The 12,905-nt window shown below is 37.4% G+C and overlaps 1 protein-coding gene across 3 annotated transcripts in view; it reads left to right on the top strand.

Annotated features, from left to right (window-relative positions):
• Nucleotides 1-12,905, top strand: part of LOC126188035 (tyrosine-protein phosphatase non-receptor type 23-like) — a 185,776-nt gene that overhangs the window by 77,921 nt on the left and 94,950 nt on the right. For all 3 annotated transcript variants that reach the window (XM_049929461.1, XM_049929460.1, XM_049929462.1), the window contains exons 6-9: nucleotides 462-638; nucleotides 1,714-1,955; nucleotides 4,892-5,024; nucleotides 9,579-9,713. In XM_049929461.1, coding sequence (XP_049785418.1) covers nucleotides 462-638; nucleotides 1,714-1,955; nucleotides 4,892-5,024; nucleotides 9,579-9,713 — 687 coding nt within the window. The remainder of the gene's footprint in view (nucleotides 1-461; nucleotides 639-1,713; nucleotides 1,956-4,891; nucleotides 5,025-9,578; nucleotides 9,714-12,905) is intronic.

The raw sequence follows: 12,905 nt of genomic DNA, 5'->3' as shown, positions 1-12,905 counted from the left end.
AGACTATAACAAAAATAAGCTTTCAGCCAACAAGGCCTTCTCTCTCTCTCTCTCTCTCTCTCTCTCTCTCTCTCTCTCTCTCTCTCTCTCACACACACACACACACACACACACACACACAGTCTCTGGCAGCTGAAGCCAGCTGTGGTCGTGTGTGTGTGTGTGTGTGTGTGTGTTTGACAAAGGCCTTATTGGCCGAAAGCTTACTTTGTGACAGGCTGTTTGCCATGCCTGTCTGTGACATAGCATCTCATCTATTCGGTGAGTAGCAACTATCCTTATCATAATTATTTTTTCATAGTTCACATGACAACAATAAATTATATGTTGTATTTATAAATTATTAGAAAATGTGAATTGATGTGCAATAGAAGAAGACTTTGCTGATTATTTTTATGTAATTATTTTTAAATTTTATCGAATGATCAGTTACATGGTTTTTGTTATGTTATTTTTTACAGAATTGGAAACGTTATGTAAAATTCAAGATGGTATACCACACGTGTATATCTTTACTGTACCGTGGTCAGCAGGCAGAAGAACAGCAGAAAATGGGTGAACGAGTTACTTTTTACCAAGCAGCAGCAGAGAAATTAGAAGAAGCTGTCAAACTTTCAAAAGGAATGGATAATATTGATGTATGTGGTCAATATTGGAATATTATTTACTCGAGTAGCCAAAACAAAAATGCATTGATTTGTTTATTTTTTTAAAATCAGAGTTTGTACCTTATAGATGGCAAACTATTTCAAGGTAGAAGTTAACCCAAGCATGAACACATTTCTTCTTCTTCTTCTTCTTCTTCTTCTTCTTCTTCTTCTTCTTCTTTTTAATGTGTTTATGAACAGATTGATTAGTGTCTGAGTTAGTTATTTTGTGATTGTTGCTATCTGTATCCAACAGCTGACACCTGCAGGAATGTGTTATTCACTTACCACATTTACAAATGTGTCTTGTAAATTAATAATGTAAAAGAAGAGTAACCTGTCATTGAAGCTTTTTGAATGTCCAATAGACTTACATAATGTAAATATTCGTAAACTTGAAAGGGGTAAACATTGCCGCCAGCTTCCTACATCATTGTCCTCAATACAGATGGGGATCTGTCTCATCCTGGGGACTGAGTGACCTGCCCTTCCTTTTTTAACCTCCCCCATGAAAGTCCCCAGGATGAGACGGGAGAGGAATGAGTGACCTGCCTTTCCTTTTCCAACCTCCCCCACCAAATTCCTCTCCTGTCCCCAACAAATGAACACACGGTTCCTGAAGGCTATGTAGTCTGCCCCTTATACTTGTACATGATGTGACTATCAGCGATACTATACAATTTTGTCCCTGAATGTAAATATTGACCAACAATTCTGTCTCATAATTTATTGTTTTTCTCCCCTCCCTAGCCAAGCGGAGTTGTCACGCAGTTTGAGGCACCATGTCATGGATTGCGCGGCCCCTCTTGCCAGTGGTTTGAGTCCTCCCTCAGGCACGTGTGTGTGTGTGTGTGTGTGTGTGTGTGTGTGTGTGTGTGTGTGTGTTTTGTTCTTAGCCTAAGTTAGTTTAGGTAGTGTGTAAGTCAAGGGATCAATGACCTTAGCATTTTGGTCCCTTAAGAATGCACACACATTTGTACATTTCCCCTCCCTAAGTAATATATACTGTAATGAAATTGGTACTGAAAACCGCTGTATTTTAAATCTACTACTCTTTCTTACATAGGCAATTAATGAAGCCTTAACATTCACAAATGATGTTGTGGAAGGAAAGAAAAAGGCAGCAAAAAATGAAAATGAGTTCATCTATCATGAAGAGGTCCCACCCTTGGACATTCTTCCAGAGGTTAAAGGTGCATCTCTTGTGAAAGGCATTATGTTTAATGTTAATGATCCAGAAGTAGCAGGAGCTGACATATTTGCTCGACTAGTACCCATGAAGGCACATGAAGCATCTTCATTGTACAGGTAGTATGATTGTATAAAATTGTGCATTCAGTCATAAGTAGATATAGAGTTCCAAAATTAGTCTTGCCTATATATCTGCTTACTGAAAGTACATCGGTGTTTTATGTTGAATCCAGAAAAATCGAAGTATTCCATTGAAAGCCAGTCAGTATATGAGATAAAGTTTTCATTTATTGTAGTTATAGCAATTGTATGAGCACATCTGTGTGTATATAGTTGTTTAAGAACAAAAATGTTGCTGAAATGTGTACTGACTGATGCCAGCATTGTGGTCACTCAACTTTATTGATATTTCTTCAAGTTTTAATCGTTGAAGTAAAATCTGTGATTGTCATCTGGTTAAATAAATGAGGCAAAAGATATTATTATCTTAATTGTGGCATGCTCAAAATTGACAGTTGTGTTTTATTTCAGAATCTATTTAAGGCTCTTCAAATTGGCACAAAGATATGGATATATACATGCTAATGTTCATAATATGCTTAGTGGCTCTACATCCAAGACTCTAGTTTATTTTTAGACACATTACACAGTATACGACATTGTTTTCCCTTATGCAAACAAATACTGTGTTTGTCAGATGATACATGGTGTAGCAGTATCATAACCACACTTTGAGTTATGTTCACACTTTCAGGTACCAGTGTTAGTGATTGTTTCCTTGGCTTACCTCTTATCTAGCCCCTAGATGAATAAATCTCTGATTGTACTTCATTGTAAATTCTGCAGGTATTCACTCATATTTTCGGAGGATCCATACCGTATGAACAGCACCCTTACATTTTAAATCAGTTGCATAAGCTACATCCTTTACAAATAAAGCTATATCTTCTCAGGATTTTGTCAGTGAATGAGTGTCTGACATTCACTTTCTCATACCTAATCCATATTTTATTGCTTTGACCACTTGCTTTAGATATTTGATTGATGTAATTTGACTCTAGTGATTTATCACCTGTGTTCAAAAAAGATTTAAATGTTCCTGAATATAAATTGTCAGTACATTTGCAATTAGCTGCCAGTCTTGTTACAAAGCACAGAAACCAGAGAGGTGTGTTATACCTTGAAAAAGCCTTGTCAAAGCCAATCAGTTTGAGATCTGACAGGAACTGCAGCTGTCAGCAAATGCACAGCCATCTCGACCAATTTCTGAGTGAACATTGTCAAGTGAACTGTATGCAGTGGGCATCTTGGTAAAGGCTGTTGCTCATATTGCCACATAAACCAGCATGTATTTAGTGAACCAAAAAACACAGACTGAACAGTAGCTGACTGGAGGCGTTTAGTGTAGTCCAACAAGTCTCAATATTGCTTCTATGCAAATGATGCAAAGTGTCGAATGGATCGAAGCATTCACCTCACAGCCGCCCGGAGTGGCCGTGCGGTTCTAGGCGCTACAGTCTGGAGCCGAGCGACTGCTATGGTCACAGGTTCGAATCCTGCCTTGGGCGTGGATGTGTGTGATGTTCTTAGGTTAGTTAGGTTTAATTAGTTCTAAGTTCTAGGCGACTGATGACCTTAGAAGTTAAGTCGCATAGTGCTCAGAGCCATTTGAACCATTCAGCTCACAGTGTGTGGAGGGTGTCGTTCAGAGCAGAGATGTTCTTTGATGGTATGGGGTATTTTTCATACCACAACTTCGACCCCCTCCTTTGAGTTATTGTGAAATGAACCGGGATGTTTGTTTTCTCATTCTTGATGACCATCTTCTTGTTGAGTATGCTGTGGACACTCCCGTGTTTAAAGATGATAGCAGCCATGTTCACAGTGCTACATGCATACTTTCCTGCTTTGCCAAAAACTCAGGCACTCTTATCACACATCAACTGGTCCTCTAAAACTCTCAGGTGTAATCAATATTTGAGACTATTTGGAACAGTGGGTCAAACTTAGCGGTTGACATTCTCACAATGAGTAATCTGCAGCATGTAATCATCAATGAGTATTTTCAGCTGGATATGACACATCTGAAGAGAGTTTTGGAGATTCTCTTTGTTGCCATTTTCAAGCCTAAAGGTCATCTTCCATGGTTATAATGTGATGTCTCATGGACATGACAAATTTTTAATCAAGGTTATCTTCCAATGTTACTAGTGTGTGTGTGTGTGTGTGTGTGTGTGTGTGTGTGTGAGAGAGAGAGAGAGAGAGAGAGAGAATATTGAACATAGATAAGTATAAATCACGGCTAAAAACATCATAATTAAGGCAGTCATGTAAATGGTCAGCATGTTGCCGTATTTTCCACTGAGAACGTGAACTACAATTGTAAAAGTAACTCGTTTCACATCATGCCGAGATGTCATAATTGTGATCTATGAAACATAAAAATTATTAAACTAAAGGGCACTGAAAATACATACACACAATAAACTATGTAAACATACTAATATTAAACTCAAAAATACATAAGAAATTGCATACTAGCCAAATCTGGCATATGGGGTGTGCATAAAATTGCTTTGGTGGTTATTTTCCGTAGTCATGTTCCATTGTCATTAAACTTTAATAACATTTTCAGTTTTATAACATTAATTTGAAATTTCATTTTTTTTTTTTGTTGTAACAATAGTCATGACATTTATTTATTAACTTAAAACTCCAACAGCAACACTAGTGACACATTTAAAGGATCTCCATACTACTTATTGATTTGTAGTAGTTCCTACTTCTAAAGGTACTACATGGATGTCCCCTATTAAAGTTTGTATAAATTTGTTTTGTGTCATCCGTCAGTAAAGGGACAGAAAAAGTTAGGTAAATCTGGATAAAGATTCAGGTTTGTAAATTAAGCAAAAAAAAAAGTTACTATGTGTATTACTAGACATGTAATTCTTCTCTCCTTGTCCCTGTTATTTTTTTCTGTGTCTGTTTGTGTGTGTCTGTTTGTCTGTCTGCCTTTGTTTGTAACAACTGGATTTTAAAAATGTCTTTTGCAGTGAAGAAAAGGCAAAACTATTACGAAAAGTTGGTACTAAGATTGATGAGAAGGACCAAGAATTGGATGTATTCATGGCCTCACTTCAGCTTGACTACTTGAAACTGCATTCAGAGCCAGAATCACTTCCACAGGTATGTTTGAAAAAGAAGCACCAGACTATAGTGTGAATACCTTAAGGTGACAATCTGCTGCGAGCATAAGCAAAAGACAAGGACTGACACGTGATGACAGGGATCACCAGTCCCTCCTGGTGTCATGGGAGTCATACTCGAACTGTTTGGTAGATTGGGAATAGTTTCTTAATTCATTTCAAATTAAGAAAAGAAAATGAACAACACCCAATGTGGAGCAAGGTGGAGTATGTAAAGCATTTGGCGACATCTATCCTGCTGCAGATGCTTGCTGAAGTTGGCAGTGTCATAGAGGTAGTTAAGCTTTGACCTCTTCTGGTATCTTACATAACCATAATTTAAAACACCCCCCCCCCCCCCCCTTTCCCACACCCACCACCACCACCACCACCACCACCATCTAAAACTGCCATGTTCAAGTGTCCACATATTATCATTTTGTACTATGAAAAAGCACAGAAGTCTTCTTACTTTTATATTTCAAAATTTTATATGTAATAACCACTGTTTTGATGAGAATACAAGGAGAGAAGTATATTTTATGGCATTTCCTCATACCTTGTAACTGGAAGAATGACAGTAAGTGTACAGTTGTCAGAAGATCAGGGCCTGACAGAGGCTTTATTTGGAAAAGTCACTTTATTTAAGATCTTTGCAGTAGATAGATTGAATTGAAGACAATTTGCTCAATCAGTGTAATGTAGTTGCATTATTAGATTGAGTGAATGGATTGTAGTTGTATTGTTTTTATTCACAATTGATCTTTGGCAGAAAATGTGAAACTATGAGGCAAATGTTGCTTAATGAAAATTTAACTATTTAAAATCAAACCGTTTTTCATTCCAATAAGTGTGTAAAATGGCTGTTGGCTGATTTTTGTTAGACTGTATATTTCACAGAAGTTTTTTTTACATCATTGAACATTACTTGAGTAGAAGGAAGTAAACTTTACAAGAAGACATTGTTCAGATGCTCTGCAAGGGTCCACGAGTAAAGCACATATTAAGCAGAACTTATATTTGTAAAAAGAAAGATGATGAGACTTACCAAACAAAAGTGCTTGCAGGTCGATAGACACACAAACACAAACATACACACAAAATTCAAGCTTTTGCAACAAACGGTTGCTTCGTCAGGAAAGAGGGAAGGAGAGGGAAAGACGAAAGGATGTGGGTTTTAAGGGAGAGGGTAAGGAGTCATTCCAATCCCGGGAGCGGAAATACTTACCTTAGGGGGAAAAAAGGACAGGTATACACTCGCACACACACACATATCCATCCGCATATACACAGACACAAGCAGACTTATATTTGGTATCGTAGAAATTGTAATAAACACTTACATTAGAAATTTCATATATTATAAGAAGAAATAAATGCATTTTACAATAATAATATACAAACAACTTTTCTGGAAGCAGAGAAATTACACGTGTCGATTGCCTCACTCTGCATGGATGCTTAAACACATTTTTCTATATATTCAAGACTACAGTTAAGCTAGTCAGGTATTTCAGTGTTTTGCAGGGAAAACAATGTTTTTATTGACATGGGTCACCCTTCCGCAGCATTATCAGAAAATTTTAATGTACTGCAAAATTTACATTTGTGGGGACTATTTTGTGCACCTTACTCACTCTGGTGGCATTTGAAAAAGCACTGTGCCCCACAGATTTTACAGATGTAAATTTTGTATTATGTTTTTTAATGATTGCCCTAAAATAATAAAGTTGTGACATAAAGTGACGTAGGAGGATAGCAACCATTCTAGTAAATATGTGTAGATTTGTGGTTAAGGTGGCTAAGTCACATAAAAAGTCATACAGCAGGTGAAGATGAATTTATTGATCAGAAAGTATGCATGATGCATTTCGGAATTATTTCCATCTTCAGAAATCCAAGTGCACAAATGGTTACACTCTTGTTCTTGTGCTACCTGTGTACTTGGATTTCTGAACATGGAAATAATTCTGAAATGTGTCATGCATACTTTGTGATCTGTAAAGACGTTCTTTGCCTGTTTTATGACCTTTTACGTGACCTAGCAAGCTTAACTATGGGTCTACACATATTTCTCAAAAGGGCAAAATGTGTCAATAAAAGTATTGTTTCCCCTGCAACCAAGAATGTTTTTCTTTCAAAATACTACACACGGTTACTGTACCAGAAACGCCATGGAGTGGGAAGTATTGTAAATTCAGTGTTCCCTGTGAAGATATATCTATAAATCAAACTATGTCCAGTACCAGACATTTCATAGGAACTCTGCTTCCTCTTCAACACATTTATCTTATCATCTGTGTGGTTTATTGAAGATGTTACAATACTGTCATATAATGCTGTTGTCAACAGAAGTAAATTCTTGAAATTGGATATCACTAAATTTTTCCTGGAATGCCTGTCATGTTAGTTTTCAGAATCATTAATATCACACTAGATGCTTAATAAAAAGAAAAAATCTATGTTTCATGCTATTAAGAATTACCCACTGCTACGACCCCCTCCACCCCTAAAAAAAGAATAAATAAATAAAACTGATACATTACTGAACTTCTCCAGTATTCCAAAAACAGATACAGTGAGTTAAAATTCCATTGTATCCAACATGGCATCAAAAACCTTTGTGCGTAAGGACATCCAGTAGCTTCACGTTTTCTGACACTTAAGTATCTTCACATTTTGTGGCACTTTAATGTCTTCAAGAAGCCTTTGAACATGGCACTTGTGATAAAATAATTCATTGAGCAATGGACTGAAGTTTGTTTCATATGTTTAAATGAAAGATACATGTTTTTTTTACTGGAATGTCTTCCAGATGAGTGATTTAAGAGTTCTACAAGGGAAAAAAAATCTTGCTATTTTCACCATTTTGTCATGTGGCAAATGACACTCCTGTCACCTATGTTAATTTGTGTACTCCCATTGGAAACTTCACACATTCTTGAAGCAATGAAGTTACACAGGATTACCAGTAATGAGCAACTCGTGCACCATCGGTTCTCTCTCTCTCTCTCTCTCTCTCTCTCTCTCTCTCTCTCTCTGTATGTCTGCTTAGCTTGCGACCATGTCAACTTTTATTTTGTGCTGTGTAACATAAGACAAGCATAAGTTTGAAAAACAGCCTTCATCAAATGTGTCACACTTCTACTACTGGTCATCAAGCCTTCTAGGACAGCATTTTTTCCATACACTGTCTCATTCTTCTGCTTCTCTTCACATTTTAGCCTTTGCTTGACTTAATTACTTAATTGATCTCATACAACAGGTAAATTGATGCTATGCTAATTTGGAGCATCCATGTAGTTAAACATTTTTCAGTGCAGTTTGTTATCCAGCTTTCACTTCCTGGTGTTTTTTAGATCCTTAATGAGCAATTAGTTAAAGGTCTTTTCATGTGCTAGTAATGCCTTGCTAAGATGACGATGCTTACATAGATTTGTAATTTGTTCATTATTGAAAATGCTAGTGTTATTTATGCATTCTCTTTGCATGTCTCTAAACATTGTTTACTGTGCATACATGAAAACATTCTTCCTTCACCAAGCACTTAGTCAGATCTGGGCGTGTTGTTGAGAAACAAACTATAATTTGCTTATGACAAAGTGCATTGGTAAGACACGAACTTACATTCAGGAAGATCCGCATCCAGTCAGTCGGATTTAGGTTAAGGCAAATGTCAAGATGATTCCTTTGAAAAGGATATGGCCAATTTTATTCACTATATGTCCCCAATCTATGGGTGTGCTGTGTACCTAATGAGTAGTAACATTGTTATCAACAAGCTGCTAACCCTAACTTACCTTCCCTTCCATCCATTCTCCCTACTTTACTTGAGAAATGTGATCAGTAACTGGAGATTAGGAGTGTGACTAAGAGAGATGTTTGTGGTGCTTATTACTGTTTGTTCTCAGATTCTTTCATAGCAACAGAGCTCAAAAATTTTATTTGAAATTAAATGACTTGAATATTGCGAATATTTTATCCACCTGTTAATAATAGCTGACACTGTCCCTTGTGCTGTCTGGTAAGTTGCAGTGCATTTTGTGTAAGGAAAGAAGTGCATTAAAGGGACAAAATACTTTAGTAGGCTCTTAATAAAAGATAAGTGGGATTGAATTGAAAGGGTATTTTACAGTAGACAGCGTGATATGTGGGAGTGTATTAATTATGTTTTCAGATATGTAGCTTTCTTCTTACATATGACAGCCGGCCGAAGTGGCCGTGCGGTTAAAGGCGCTGCAGTCTGGAACCGCAGGACCGCTACGGTCGCAGGTTCGAATCCTGCCTCGGGCATGGATGTTTGTGATGTCCTTAGGTTAGTTAGGTTTAACTAGTTCTAAGTTCTAGGGGACTAATGACCTCAGAAGTTGAGTCCCATAGTGCTCAGAGCCATTTTTTTCTTACATATGACAGGTAATTATGATATTTAGTGTTTCTTTATATTTTACTGGTCACAAACATATTTTTGTGATATGTTACTTGCTATGTGATATGTTTTCAAAATGTTTGTAACTTTAATAATTGAAAAGTTAGGTCAGTGGTGTTATATTTGCAGGAACTGGTCGACCGATGTGCAGCATTCAGTGCAAAGCCGGATGCTATTCAGAATCTGATAGATTCTATGAACAAATTAGCTGATACTTACCAGGATGTGGAAGCCATGTTGCAGGATGTGAAGGAATTGCTCGAGGTATGTGTTCCGATCACATTGTCCTAGTAAATAATATTTGATTTTATGGGCGCTGTTCTGTTATATATTGCTTTTTCACATAGTTGCTGGGACTGATGACCTTTGTAGTGTGGTCCCTTCAACCCCCACAAATCATCACATAGTTGCTTTCTTCAGTTAGCGAGCTATTTATGATATTTAAAATGTGGGATCAGTCTCGAATCCCTCTAGGTCCACATAATCCTAGGTGACACTGCTGTTTTCATTGTGAGTAGCCAATGACAGATGAGTCAATTTTTGTAGTGGAATTGTAGAAGACAAAATATTTGTCCAGTGTCTCTAAAAGAACAGTTATTTCTGCCTAAGTTCTAGAGTTTGAATATCTTCATATTAGGAGGTAGCTTATGAGACAGCTTTTTGGGTGGCAGTTGCAAACACCACTGTAATACATTTACTCTGCATATGTAGTGTGAATTGAAGAGGGAGTGTTTGTAACACACTACATTAGTTTATTAGTGCTCCAACCTGAACAAACAATAATTGTATTTTATGGGATTAATATTGCCTATTTGTACTGAGCTTTGAACAGGTAACACACATGAAAGTCAGGCTCAGGTGCAAAACTAATGGTGGAAAAAGAAAGCTGTGCTGAACCTAAAGGTTACTTTGATGTGTCACTGCCAAGTGACATAGCTTGATGAGTGTCAACAGTGTAAGGAAAAGATATGTTGCTACTTACTTTAAAGATGACACCTTATGTTGCTGACTGTCACAATTATAAGACACTTACACATGAGCTTCTATGTAACTTGTGTACCCACTGTCACCAGCCCAATTCCATACTCTGATGTGACTGGTTCACTGGAGAAACTTTTCCAGCTATTGTCAACAACAGGAGAAGCTGCCGTTGAGCCCTAACATGTATCATCTTTACAGTTCAATGACAGCTTTGCCTGCTGTTGACAGGAGCTGGAAAAGTTTCTGCAGTAAACCAGTCACATTGCAGTCTGGAAGTGGAGTTGGTGACAGCGGGTACATAAGTTACACAGGAACTCATGTGTAAGGGCGTTGTAATTGTGAAAGTCTAAAACTTAAGTGTGTCACTTTATGGTAAGTAGCTATCTGTCTTTTTCCTTTCATTGTTGAGATTCCAACCTGGAGTTTCTGTTGTTTGATAGGTCAATGAGTCTTGGACAGTACAGAGAAAGAGCTGCTTCTATGTAGTACAGGAGGTAACTAAAAGAAATACGCAATGAAACGAACAGAAATAACAATTTCATTCGAAGACAGTAATTACACTGAAGTCACCGCGATTCGTGATGACCCCTCTGGACATTGCAAAAGGTGGGACATTGTTTTTAACGGGGTGTTTGATTACCATGGACAGCGGACGGATCTCGTCTTCTAGACAAGTTATGCTACAAATTCCTCTTCTCCCCTTTTCTATTCAGTACATCCTGTCTAGTTACATGATCTACCCTTCTAATCTTCAGCATTCTTCTGTAGCACAACATTTCGAAAGCTTCTATTCTCTTCTTGTCTAAACTATTTATTGTCCAATTTTCACTTCCATACGCGGCTACACTTCATACAAATATTTTCAGAAAAGAGTTCCTGACATTTAAATTATACTCAATGTTAACAAAGTTCTCTTCTTCAGAAACACTTTCCTTGCAATAGCCAGTCTACATTTTATATCCTCTCCACTTGGACCATCATCGGTTAGTTTGCTCCCCAAATTGCAAAACTCTAAGTGGCAAATTTCCTAATCTAATTGCCTCAGCGTCAGCAGATTTTATTCGACTACATTCCATTATCCATGTTTTGCTTTTGTTGATGTTCATCTTATATCCTCCTTTCAAGACACTGTCCATGCCGTTCAGCAGCTCTTCCAGGTGTTTTGCTGTCTCTGACAGAATTACAAAGTTGTTGGCAAACCTCAAAGTTTTTATTTCTTCTCCATGGATTCTAATTCGTACTCCCAATTTTTTCTTTCATTTCCTTTACTGCTTGCTCAATATACAGATTGAGTAATGTCGGTGATAGGCTACAAACCTGTCTCTTAAACAATGTTTTGGGTTCGTGTAGATGTGCTCCATCTGTGCAACTTATTGAATGCAGTTTGTTTGTTGCCATATGTGCTTCGCTTCTTTTATTTATGAAGCAGCTTCACGAATAAAAGAAGCAAAACATGTATGGCAATACACAGACTGCCTTCAAATTATTTGCAAAGACATAACGTACCTCCATGAATTTTGAAGCAACTAAGGAACAACGGAAAACAGAAAAAATGATTAATTTTTCAGGTGTTTGTATACATGTATTTATACAATGTGGTACTACACTCCATTACTAACTCATATTCCAAAACGTAAAATCCAAAACAAGACATCAGTGTGAATGAGAATAAAATGTCATGACATTTATGACAGTTTCCAGAACACAGTCAATATTCTATCATTATCATTCCTTCATGAAAGCACATGGTCAGCGAAATTTGAACAGTATTACATACTCTAATCACACTTTTCAGTACTGTGGAGAATAGCCCGCCTGTGTCGGCTGCTAGCCACTTTGGGTTCGTGCCACTGTGGCACGGCAGTGCACATGGGCGGATCTGAGGCAGATTGCTTTTGATTGATTGGAGCGAGCAGAACTGATAAATGTTTTGGTTCACTAGGACCATTCATCATAGCTTCCGAAATGGTTACAGAATAATGTTGCGGCTCACCTTCGAAAACAAGACTGTTTGGTGAGTTTGCGTACTGAACCGATTGGCAAAATGGCGGAAAGATTCAGAATAGGGCCCCAGGTCTCTTCTACGTATACCACCTTCTTTCATAATTCTTAAACCAAGTATTAGCTGTCATTAAATTATGCTCTGTGCAAAATTCTACCCGGCAGCTTCCTCCTTCATTTCTTACCCCGAGTCCATATTCACCTACTACTTTTCCTTTTCTTCATTTTCCTACTATCGAATTCCAGTCCCCCATAACTAATAAATTTTCATCTCCCTTAACCATCTAAATAATTTCTTATATTGCATCATACAGTTCTTCAATCTCTTCACATCTGCGTAACTAGTTGGCATATAAACTTGTACTCCTGCATTACCCATATTTGATTTTGTATTTATAACCCTGTATTCACCTAACCAAAAGTCTTGTACCTCCTGCCACCGACCTTCACTAATTCCCACTATATCTAACTTTA

This window comes from Schistocerca cancellata, chromosome 5 (assembly GCF_023864275.1).
Source record: "Schistocerca cancellata isolate TAMUIC-IGC-003103 chromosome 5, iqSchCanc2.1, whole genome shotgun sequence".
In the NCBI taxonomy this organism is placed as follows: Eukaryota; Metazoa; Arthropoda; class Insecta; order Orthoptera; family Acrididae; genus Schistocerca; species Schistocerca cancellata.
Note: the sequence above shows the minus strand (reverse complement) of the source record. Positions and strands in the feature narration are given on the sequence as shown.